This window comes from Lupinus angustifolius, chromosome LG17, assembly GCF_001865875.1.
Source record: "Lupinus angustifolius cultivar Tanjil chromosome LG17, LupAngTanjil_v1.0, whole genome shotgun sequence".
In the NCBI taxonomy this organism is placed as follows: Eukaryota; Viridiplantae; Streptophyta; class Magnoliopsida; order Fabales; family Fabaceae; genus Lupinus; species Lupinus angustifolius.
This window is the reverse complement of record NC_032025.1, coordinates 10,920,370-10,933,253: the sequence shown is the minus strand read 5'-3', so window position 1 is coordinate 10,933,253 and position 12,884 is coordinate 10,920,370. Positions and strand designations below refer to the sequence as shown.

Genomic DNA, 12,884 nt, shown 5'->3' with positions numbered 1-12,884 from the left:
CTTCATGATGTCAATGATAAATGATGAACTATATGTTAAAATATATTTTATGTCTGAGTGTGATATTCTGAGTAAGTCCACGCCGTCAATGAATTTATGTTCATTAGATGTCTTACTCTCTCTGCTGTATTGTTCTGGTTTTGTATATATTCGCTATGCAGTTGACCAACAACAACATTCACATTCGAGGTTATCACTTCACGATGTCCCCGATGGGGACGATGGACTAGTGACGGGCACATATATACATACACAGGCCCCTGCGGTCTGTCGTTGCACATGGTGTGCAACGGGTCATCGATGATGATCCCTCAACCCGACACCTACATTGACACTTCCTTCACCTTGCCGCCAAAGAGGCCGATGTCTCCAGAGGTTGGAATTCGATACCCGCTAGTCAAGAGTGATGGCGCTGTTCCCTCCCACAGTTATAGGGCGTGGTCAGATTGTTTGGGTGCTCCGTCATCCAGTAGAGCCAAGAGGAGCAGTGGTCTTGGAGGAGGTTCCCGCAGGAAGGCTCCAGTGTTGAGAATGTCATCCCCTCCGAATTATGCCGATGGGTTATGGCATAATGAAGTGGAAGAAGAGGAAGAGGAGGACGAGGTCGTTGAGCTCGTCAATGTAGAGAACTCGGTGGAGGTTATCGACCTCGTGTCTGACTCGGAAGAGGAGGAGGACCCGAGTGAGGGGTCCAACGTTCCTGGAATCTTTTGAGTCAGCTTGTGGACCAGTCGATGTCCCCTTTTGTTTTTGGTGGGGGCTGTGTTTCTTTTGATTTTGTATATGTCAGTGGCGATGTAGTTTCCGCCTTTGCTAACCTAGTCTGTATGAACTTACTATGACTTAACCGATTATATACATCGTATTATTCAGGAAATTGTGAATCAGGTTAAGTTATCATTCGATAATGATAAGTTGATTTTCCGCATTCGAGTTACTTAAGTGATGTCCCGGAAAAGGAAAGGTTTTTAAAAGGAAACAATTTTATATCACCAATTCAAAAAAAAAAATTACCCATTTTTCCGCAATGTTTTTTAGAAGTATTTTTCGGGGCGTTACAATTATTTGTGATAGTTTTTTGGTACTACCAATGATATCTTCACCTTGTTGGGTAATGAACTAATTCATTTCGGGATATTGGCTGCCCCTCCCAACAACTGTCGCTCCCTGGATCGAACTTTCGATCTTAGAGATCCTGTGTGACTTTATACTACTAGATAAATGTATTGGTGCTTAGTTATAATTTGTAGAAGCCACATTTGAAAAGTATGGATAGATAATTACTTGGTTCAGTAGTAAATGGATGTGTTTGTTTATAAGTGCACACATTTTTAACCCATGAATAGAATTTTCTATTTGCATATGGATATACTCATATACGTATATATTGAAAAATGAATTATAAATATATAATGTTTTCTCCTCTGTCTAAATTACCAACTAAGGATAATGACTTTCTCTATTATCATTTTGATTCTCTCTTGAAAATAAGATTCTCATATTTAATGATTAACAATTTTTGCGTGCTTGTTTAAATTTTAAAGGCAATTTGCTACAATCCTGTGAACAGTTGATAAGGACAAAAGTGATATAAAATAAATTTTCAAATACAATATATCCTAAATCATTTTTAATATAGTTCTCAATTGCGACGGAGTGGAATCACTTAAGAAATGTCCTTATTCTCTAAGGACAAAAGCAAACTGTACAAAGTAGTTGCTATCATATTTTTCCTTACAATACAATCAAAGAACAATGTGATCTAATGATATAAGGTCACATCGGATATTTAGATAAACTAAAGATCAAAAGTTTGATGACTGATATAATACTTATTGAAAAGAACAATCATATATTTTAAATTAATTAGTTTATTATCTATAAAATGATATATAATTGATTATATAAAAGAAAAAAACTGTCTTTTAATTGGAATATATGATACATTATATAATATAGGCAAATGATTTTACGAAAAAGGGTTCAAAATGGCTTTGACAAATGTGTCTCAATCTTCTGCTGGCCACATATAGTGAGTGTAATGGTTGTTTATAGCATATAGATGTAATGTGTAGAGGGGCCACATTAGATTCCAATCCAATATAGTGATACCCACTTCATTGAAATAACACAACTTGTATTAAACATATTAATAACATAACAAAGTAAGAGAAAAATGTGTATGATTGAGAATATAAAAATTTTATACACTATTAATTCATTATCTACCCTTCATTTATTATTATTATTAGCTCTTCAATAATATAATATCAATAAAAAATAAATGATGTATAAATTATATATAAATATTTGGTCCAATAATATATAAATATTATATTCAGAAATGTCCAAATCATTATGTAAGTAGGGACGGACATCTTCTTTCAATAAATAATTGGGTAGATTCATAAATGATCTTAACATAGTACAACTTTATAAACAATTTAAAAAAGTGGGTTATTCTTCAATTTGTGTATTTGAACTTAAAGAAAGAGTAAATTAACCTAAAATTAACATTTTTACTAATACAAATAATTAATAAGACTATAAAGAATAAATTAAAGGTAAGAACTAAGAAATAACTAAATATATAATTTAAAAATTACTATCAAATTTCTAAAACATTAAAATATGTTAAAAAACTAATTAAGATATAATGAATGAGTGTGGCAGAGGGAAATAAATAAGTGGTTGATAGGGACAAAAAAGGGACGGGGACCAGGCCTGGGAAACCACGTGTCTATGGACCATTGGTACGACGGGATCCCAGATTAGATTCAGAATCATTTCTGCTTTTGCTTTTTTGTTCTGTTTCTTTTCTACTAACACACTTGCCAATAGTTCACCTTTTTATTTTGAGCGTTCATGTGGTTGAATTATACGGACAAAAGTTGTTTTTATATTTCAAACCGTTCACATTTCATCATATAATATAAAAAATTATTTTATGTTTTTATCACTTCTTTTTTAATTTAGGTGTTATTTTTTAATTAGATTGTCAAACAAATGAGACACCAAAATCTCTATTAGGTTGAGGAGATAAAAATAAGAAAAGAAATAGTAAAGAACGAGACAATAAATATACTAAATTTTTTTGTGTACAACATTTATGTATTATAAATATTTCTTTTGATTACTTTTTTAAGAATCAATACTAATTAGATATGTATAATAAAATTCATATATTGTTATTGTATATATTTTTTCTCAATTTTTTGTGGTGATTGTATAGAAAAGGAGTAGAAAGAAAAGGGAAGAAACTAAATTATTGGTCCAGTCTCTTCTTTACTCTCTCTTTCCAACCAAACCAAAGGAAATAAGGATATATTTATCTTCAACTTTCATTATTATGTTTTCTTTCTTTCCAGGATATCAAATGGAGTGCCATTTGACTTTATATTAAAAATAATTAATTATAGACTGTGTAAACTAATTACTTTCTTTTTTGTATACTTTGCTGTAAATCAAATTTATATTTGATTAAAATCAAAGTAATAAGTTTTTATTTGAAAAACAATTTTGAATTTGTTTGATCACAACAATGCTGGGTTTTTTAAACTAAATTACAGTAACGGGCATAAATAATTCTCTTTACAAAAGAGCATATTTATATAAAATTACCCATTTAATATAATTAATGATTTTTATTGAAAATTATTTAGTTTAAAAACTTTACTTCATATTGGTTTCTATCATTACGTTTAAAAAAATGCATTTATATGATACACAATAAAAATATCTAACATATATACTTTTCATATTGGTTTCTATCATTACGTTTTAAAAAACCCATTTATATAATACACAATAAAAATATCTAACATATATACTAAAAAATCACTACGCCGTATATCTCTTTTGGTGTTAAAATAATAAAAATAAAAACATAAAAGTTCACAAAAACTTAGATCTGCGAAATGAATGAGGACGAGATATTTGCTCAAAGGACTACTCCTTTTATATTTTTTACTTTTTGCTGAGGACATTTGTGTCCATAAATTATTATGCTTATTATTCCGTACACATAATCCCTCTCATATGCTATAATCATTTATGGATAATGAACTTTTTTTAATTATATATATTTTCAGTTTAAAAATAATTAAATTTTATAACATTGATTTTTTTGTATCATATATTAACATATCCATGAATTCACTAGGGATGGCAAAAAACCCGACCCATATGTACCCATGAAAATACCCACAACGGGTATCCGTAGTAATAGCTTAGAGCGGAAGTGAGTTTTGTGATACCCGCCCTGCGGGTACCCACAAATTTATATGTTTAGTTTTTAGTTAAATTTTTATATATATTTATTATTATTTTAAGATTATATATCATACACTTTATTATTATTTCATAATAAATTCCACATATTTGACTATGATCATAAATTTATCATATAAATATCATATTATTTATGTAACAATTATTTTTACATATTGATTATTACAATTTATATAAATATATAATTAAAATTAAAAACTCATTGTTTACTCGCAAATACCCGCTATCCGCACGGGTACCCGCAAATATTGCGGGTTTGGGTACGAGAAAACACTACCCGTACCTGCCCACCTATGAAGCACGGATACTGATAAGTGTGTCGGGTACGATACATATCCGATACGTCGATACACATTTTTTCCAAAATACAAGATACGATACGTTCCGAGATACGGGTATAAAATAATAAAAACACATAAAATATGATAAAATTATAAGTGTAAATCAAATTATAAGTGTAAATCAAAATATCCAAAGTAAAAAATATAATGGAAATTTAAAATCATGTCCTCCATAACAAATCTATCTTATCCTATTTTAATGAAAACGAATCTATCCTAAAATCATTACTCTCGATAACAAATATATCTTATCATATTTTAATGAAAACGAATCTATCTTATCCTGTTTTATTAGAAACGAATCTATTTTATCCTGTTTTATTGGAAACAAATCTATCTTATCCTGTTTTATTAGAAATGAATCTATATATCCTATATTTTACTGAAAACTAATCCATATATCCTATATTTTATTGAAAACAAATTGGATACGTGTCTTAATATTTATTTATTTTATTTTATTTTTTTAATTTTTGGATACTCTATGGATATGTATCCTTCGCGAATCTGAGCGTATCCGTGTCGGACACCAACACGTGAGGGTGTTTGACGAATTTGTGCTTCATATCTACCCACACACCTGTTGTCATGCCTAGAATCCACCTAATATTAGAGAGGATATCAACCAAATCATTTATAGATGTTTAAAGTTATTTAGTCTCAATTATCAAGTAATGTGTTTATTTATAGATTTTGATTTTTTGAAAAATTATTCAAATATGTCTCAAAATTTGTAAGTGATTACTATGTGTATCTTGTGACTGGAAGGAAGATGTGAGTCATAGAAACCATTTAAGATTGTTAGGATAAGATTACTTGAATATATCATTATTATAGTTTATTAGATAAGTGTCCCTTATGCTCAGTCGTCCTATATTATTTTTAAGTAAAAAGTTATTGTTATGTTAGGAATTAATCCCAAACAAACTAGATATATTCTCTTAAACAAAAGAATAATAAATAAAAAGATTTTGATGTAACAATATTAGAAACGTTGGTTTGATTTGCATTGAGTACATTCTAAAATTTAAAATTTAGTATGCATTAATTGATTACTGAAAATACTTTTTAAGCTTATATACATCAGTAATAAATAATTTAGTCTGCCAAGAAATGAGACAAAAGTTTAATATTTATTTTTTTGTTAAGGAATACTTTCTATTTTGAGTTTGTGTATAGAAAAAATCTCGTTAGAAAAACTACTAGTATATTATGAATATTTTATACTTCAAAGATTAATTTAACTAATTTAACCTAGTTATATAGTATAAGAAGAAGGAAGGGGTATATAAAATGGTGAAGGTGGCATAGTTGGTTGAGAAGAAGATAGATACGAAAAGAAGTGTGTGTGTGTGTGTGAATGCAGCAGAGAGGGAGAAGGAATAACCGAAGATCAAGGAGTTTTACTAGATCTCGTCTTGCCATCGAAGGATCTTAGCATCTTTTTCTCCTTTTCTATTCTCACTCTCTTCATTTTCATTTCATTTCAATTTCAATTTCCCCCTATGGCTTCAGGTTAATTACTCTTTCTTAATAATCATTAATTCCTCATTCACTTTTAATCTTAGTTATTGTTCATAATAATTTATTTGAGAATACTAATGTTAATTGCAGAAGAAGTTTGTGGTATGGATGAGCGTGATGTTCAGAAAAACTATTGGATCGAGCATACTGTTGATCTCTCTGTTGAAGCCATGATGCTTGATTCCAAAGCCCAGGATCTTGATAAGGAAGAGAGACCTGAGGTAGTTTAGTTAATTTTGGAACTGTGTCTGAAATACATTGTGATCTTCACCAAATTATCTAAAAAATAATCTGGATACAACTTATTTGGATTTTACATTGTGATCCACGACCAGTGAATTTGCTGAGTCTCGTACATTAAGCTACCTTTTTTAATTATCCGGAATTGTGGTGAACATAAAGCATTACTATGAACATAATAATTTAAAACCTTGCAACAAAGAGAAATTATCTGTCCCTTTTCCATGTCCGGAACCAAATGGATATTGCCAAGTAAATAAAAAGAAATTTTTTAAAAACAAAAAGTAATAATTTATGTTAATTGTTAAAATCCGATTGGTTCATGATATGAGATGGGGATACTTAGACATGTGATTTGTTAACTTGCAACTTATTATCTAACATGGTAACTTTTTATACTAGCATCCCAGCATTTTTTGTTTGTGTTAACATTTCTCTCTCATATGTTCCTTTTACCAGAGCTGCTGTTTATTCCATTGATTTTTTACTGATAAAATGGTACAAGTTGGACTTGTTAAAGGAATAAAAAATTAACACTTTCACGCAGTAAATCGTAGATCCACCATAAAGTTAACCTTTTTTTACTTAAAAAATATTATGTCTCTTTCTTTAGAATTGATTGATGGTGGTGGCTGTTTCTATTAGCTGAATAATTGATGGACCCAATTTGATGTCACTTTAAATTACTGTTCATACTGCTTATTTAACTCTAATTATTGGATCTGCTTGTTAAAATTGCCATTTTCAACAAGCTCTTTCTAACCACTTTGATTTAAAAATTGGGGCTAATCTTGGATTAACTTGGCCCTTTCTGTCATGAGTGTGTAACTGATATTTATATGCATTTTTTGGAGGCTTTGACTATATTTCTTAATCCCATTATATTTTTACTTGAAAGATAAAGATGAGATTATACTCACTTTTATTATGTTTGACTTAATTACATTTACATCGCTTCATATATTTAGAAAAGCTACACTCACCCTAGAGGAAAGTTGGCTGTAAACTTGTAATTACGTTGACATTCCCTAGGGTGGTGAGTGTAGCTTTTTGAAACTATCAGGGTGATAGATGTAATTTAGTCAAATTTCAAGGAGGTTAACATCAAACTTTAATCTCACTCTGTGAGTTGGCTGAAAAATCAATATACAATATACGGTCTGCACATGAAAAAATTCAATTATGTTTATCCTTCAATTAACTTTGCTAAGGATGATCTATTGGCTCTGCCTGAAAGTACAGTTGTTCAAGTATGATAGAACACGTTTTATGATGTAATTTTTATGATGTCTATGTCTATATACTTTCCTTAAACAACAAATGATGAATTGATTTCTTACCCATGTCACCCTATTTTTGTTCGTTGTAATTGATGAATAAAAATATTGTGCTATAAAAAAAGAATTACTCATCCCATTCCAAAAACTTATGTTTCATAATTTTAAAATATTCCTATCGTACTCTAGATTCCTATTTTTGTCTTTTAGGGAAAAGTGACCAGTTTTGTGGTACACTGCTCTGGATCCATATTTTTACATGTTTGTAAACTATGGCTAAGTGCTTCTTTTTCCTGTATTCATACTTGTGATGTTGCTAACTGTTTGGAACTAAAATTAGTAATTAGTTGGGTGAGTACAATCTGCCAAAGAGACTTGCTAATTTGTATATGTTCCTTTCTCACTTCTCAGTAACCCTCTTTTTGTCCTTTCTTTTCATGTCATAAAGATTCGACAGTGTTTTACGTTGGTTTTGATTGCTTTAGACTGGCCTCCTCTTCTGTCTGAGTTTGGGACTAACTATGTAAAGATTTGAGGCAGAGCACAACATAGGTCGAGTTAAAAAACACAGTTATAGGATATATGTTGAGGGAGAATTAAAAAACTATAGGCGAAACCATTAAAAATAATAGATTTAATGGCATTTTCAAACCGTGGTTTATGATAGAATATAATGATGTCATTTTATCCATGTATCCGACTCCACTTATTGAGAAAGACCTTGTTGTCGCTCTACCATTTTCTCCCCTTGTTTCGGTAGTCAGAGTCGGCACTTTTGGAACTCATCTATTTTTGTTCACATAGGTACTCTCCCTACTGCCAAAATATGATGGAAAATCAGTTTTAGAGCTTGGAGCAGGCATTGGAAGATTTACTGGTGAATTGGCTCAAAAAGCTGGCCAGTTACTTGCTATTGACTTCATTGACAGTGCAATAAAAAAGGTAACAGCATCTTTTCCCATGCTGAAAATTGATGGTTCATGCATGACAAACATTTTATTTTTATTTTGCATATAGTGAAGTAACTAAAACTCATCTCCCGTGATTTTCTACAGAATGAAAGCATCAATGGGCACCACAAGAATGTCAACTTTATGTGTGCTGATGTTACATCTCCAGACCTGCAAATTGCTGAAGGATCAATTGATCTGATATTCTCAAACTGGTTGCTCATGTATCTGTCTGATAACGAGGTCGGTTTTGTTTATTTCAAAGAATACAAGTACAAAATCTTCACGTCCTTGTTTACCAATTTAAGTTTGTTGAAGTTAAGACAGTAAATTTTCGCTATCATAGAGTTTTAAGCAGGCTCCATTTGTGGTTGAAAACTAATGTTACACTTGAAGAAAAACCCCTTATTGTTGGGGTGGCCTCAGATTATCCTAAGGCCTTTTTCCTTTGTTCCTTTTCAGGTTGAGAAATTAGCAGAAAGGATGATGAAATGGCTAAAAGATGATGGATACATATTCTTTAGAGAATCTTGTTTCCATCAATCTGGAGATTCAAAGAGAAAATACAACCCTACTCACTACAGGGAACCCAGATTTTACACAAAGGTTTGTTATTTGATGTGCAGATGCCTGTCTCCTTTAGTATGTGCCATTGCAAATAATTGTTTGATTTAAAATGACCTATGCATGTCATTTGGAGTGTATGATCTCTATTTTGTACAATTATAATTTTCCGATCAAATAAAGCATCTTCAATGCATAATTGAACTTAATTAACAGTAAGCGTGTTGTGAATTTGTGATGGTGAAGAATCATGGGTTCCATTCCCAAAATTTAGTGGTGTGTCTATGTTAAATTCTTTTCGATTAAATATATTTTTCCTGAAAATGTGGACGGATGAAGTGTTGAGTACTTCATTTGACGACTAGAAGTGCTGGGTTAGATGAGTTGCTCTAGTCCAGTTTAATTAACTGGACCTTTTTAGAGATTAAAAAAAGGTATTTAGACATGCCAACAGCATCAAAGGAACTAGATGGAAAGATTATTTTCATAGATGCAATTCCCTATGGCAAACAAATAATTGTGCTGCAGTTTCACAACTTTGCCTTTCTGATTACAGGACACTGATCAAAGTGAGTCTATGTTTTAAAAAGTTTCATCCATCCTTCCCCTTGTTTATGCAGGTATTTAAGGAATGCAATATGAGTGATGATACCGGGAATGCCTTTGAACTTTCTCTTGTGGGTTGTAAATGCATTGGAGCATATGTTCGAAATAAGAAGAATCAAAACCAGGTGATAAAATTGGGTTTGTAGTTCTTGTACTCTCTGTCCGAAAAAGATGGCAAATATATATGCAAAGAAAACTATTAAAAAACTGTCAATCTTTTTTGTGTCGGAGGTAGTAATTATTATCACCGATTTCAGCTTACTCTTTTGACTGACAATGCATCTTCTGTTGGGCAGATTTGCTGGATGTGGCAGAAAATTAAGTCACAAAATGACAGGGGGTTTCAGCAGTTCTTAGATAAAGTTGAATATAACCACAAGTGTATTTCACGATATGAGCATGTGTATGGCCAAGGCTTTGTGAGCACAGGAGGACTTGGTATGCCATCATATTTTCCTCTCCTATTATGCCTTGCTAATTGCTATAGTAGATAACTATATATCTTTCCTTTTTTTTCTTAAAATTGACTTAAAAGAATGATCTTCCGTATCATTTCTTGGGTTATGAGGGTGGATGAAAGGTTTGATGTATGCCTTCTACTGGTAACATCAAATCATTATAAGGCTGCAAGAAAGCTAGAATGCATATCTGAGTAACTTACTTTTAAGCAATTAATTCCATAACACAAGGTCTTATGAGTTATGACTTGTCATTTATCCTTGGGAACATGGTGGTTGATTGATTTTGGATTCTTAAAAGAATCCATGTCCAAATAATTAAGAAGTTCTGAGTATGTTGTTTCTTTGACTTCATCACTTAACCTTGTTCTAATTAAGATAATATTCTTAAGACAGCTAATATCTTAAACCATACTTGGGGATATCCCCCGTAAGAATCTATTTTCCTGGTCAAATTCTTTAAGGTGCTGAATGTATACTTCAATATCAGTCACCATACTTGTTTATATGTTTCTAACCTATGAACATTCTTTTTGCTTGGGTAGAAACAACAAAGGGAATTGTGGCAATGCTGGGGCTAAAGGCTGGTCAAAAAGTACTGGATGTTGGTTGTGGTGTTGGGGGAGGTGACTTCTACATGGCTGAAAAATTTGATGTTGAAGTTGTTGGTGTGGACCTCTCCATAAATATGATTTCTCTCGCAATTGAACGCGCTATCGGACATAACTACACTGTTGAATTTGAATGTGCTGATTGCACTAGAAAAACATATCCTGAGAATACATTTGATGTAATCTATTCTCGTGACGCCATGTTGCACATCAAAGTAAGGAACTATCTGTTTTTGATTGTTCATTTTATAAAGTTAAGCTTTTATTCACATAGGTACTATAAGTGTCTCTACATTATTTGAACGGCCATAAGGTACATCATCAAATGTGACAAAAAAATCATGCTCAGCTCATTGGGCCACTTGGTTTAGATTTAAATATTTTATGCCTGTGACAAAAAATATATTGTCCATCTTGTAAAATTTTAATATAATCAATCTTTTTGTTGCTTATTTAATATTAAATTTTGAAGATCTCTCCCTTTACTCTTAACATTTGATTCCTGCAATCTTAATTTGGACCAATACAGGACAAACCAACACTATTCAGATCATTTTACAAGTGGTTGAAGCCGGGAGGTAAACTTTTAATTACTGATTACTGCAAAAGGGCTGGAAGTATATCAGTAGAATTTGCTGAGTACATTAAGAGAGGAGGATATTTTCTCAATGACATTAAAGAATATGGGCTGGTATGGTTATGTGTGCTATTATTAGTGAATTCATCTTGCTTCTCCTTTGCTCATTTTTCAACTGAAATTAGTTGCATGATAATATCTTTGTATTCAAAATAATCTGCAGATGCTTGAAAATGCCGGATTCAATGTTATCGTTGCTGAGGATCAAAATGATCTGGTTTGTTTTGTCTGACCCTATGATTTTTTATTTGTCTGGCATTTGCTTTTTTACCATCCTTAAGTTCTAATTTTTTGTTACTTGTGTGGTCAGTTTGTTAACACACTAGAGCAGGAGTTAAATGCCCTTGAGAACACTAAGGACGATTTTATTGGCGACATAGGCGAGGTGGGTTTTTCTTTATTATTATTTTGGGGACAATTCTCATTTTGCTAAAAAAATAATTCGTATCGAACTCGAGTAGAGTTTCGAGCCGAAAACTCCTTATCGAGCTGAACTCTGGTTGGACTCGGTTCGGCTCGTTTCTAGCCCTACTTTGATGTACTTGTTCTCTTTAGTAGTATTCATTATTGGGTTCATTGCTTTCAGGAAGAATACAATGGAACTATCAAAAGATGGAAGGCAAAACAGATAAGAGGTGCATCAAAAGAGCAGCTATGGGGCTTGTTCTTTGCTGAGAAAAAATGATCTGTTTTCCTTATTATATGCATTGTTGTTGTTTTATTTATTTATTTCAGTCGTTTGTGATCGGAACTTTCCAATACAATCCTTAGAACTTTATGTTTTTTGAAAGGAGATATCTTTGAAGTTAGGACTATTCCTACTCGTTCTTAAACTCCAACCATTAATAATATTGATGTTTCTTTCAACTTAAGTTAATTTACTGATGGTGAATAGATCTTATCAATCCTTTCCTTTGAATAATTATCCATTATTTGTATCTTAGACACAAAATTCATATTTTCTAGTACAATAAAGGAGCATGCTAGTATTTGAATACAGCTTGGCATTATTGCTTCCATTCTAAACTTCTATTTCTCTTCATAGAAGAGATCTACTTCGATACTACATTTAAAAAAATTACTTTACATCTTAGCCATTAATTTTAGGGAAATTTAATGGTTTAAATTGTAAATATATTTAAATTATCAAATTTCTCTAGAATTAATAAATAATATATGGAGTTTTTTAAACTTACTCTTGGAGTAAATTAATTTCCCCACTTCAATTGAATTGCAGTGATATGATTTGGACTTATTGTCGATAATATTTGTGATACGGTCAATATATTCAAGGGCCAATTGTGTTCTAATAAACATTTTATTAATTATTAGGCTTAATTTATTTTGAAAGATTGATATTTTATATAATTTTATCAATTGTCAATC

At 31.4% G+C, this 12,884-nt stretch overlaps 1 protein-coding gene across 1 annotated transcript; it reads left to right on the top strand.

Moving 5' to 3' along the window:
• LOC109331700 (phosphoethanolamine N-methyltransferase 1-like) lies at positions 5,931–12,288 on the top strand. Its single transcript, XM_019566367.1, has 12 exons — positions 5,931–6,146; positions 6,246–6,376; positions 8,477–8,614; positions 8,728–8,865; positions 9,085–9,228; positions 9,807–9,917; positions 10,089–10,230; positions 10,796–11,076; positions 11,391–11,552; positions 11,662–11,715; positions 11,809–11,883; positions 12,085–12,288. Exons 1-12 carry the CDS (start codon positions 6,137–6,139, stop codon positions 12,181–12,183), a joined length of 1,485 nt encoding a protein of 494 aa, XP_019421912.1. The 5' UTR covers positions 5,931–6,136; the 3' UTR covers positions 12,184–12,288.

What these genes read in the sequence shown, in the direction of transcription:
- LOC109331700 (XM_019566367.1), top strand. An exon ending in AACCCAGATTTTACACAAAG is followed by an intron (nt 9,229 to 9,806) that starts GTTTGTTATTTG and finishes TTGTTTATGCAG; the next exon opens with GTATTTAAGGAATGCAATAT. An exon ending in ATAAGAAGAATCAAAACCAG is followed by an intron (nt 9,918 to 10,088) that starts GTGATAAAATTG and finishes TCTGTTGGGCAG; the next exon opens with ATTTGCTGGATGTGGCAGAA.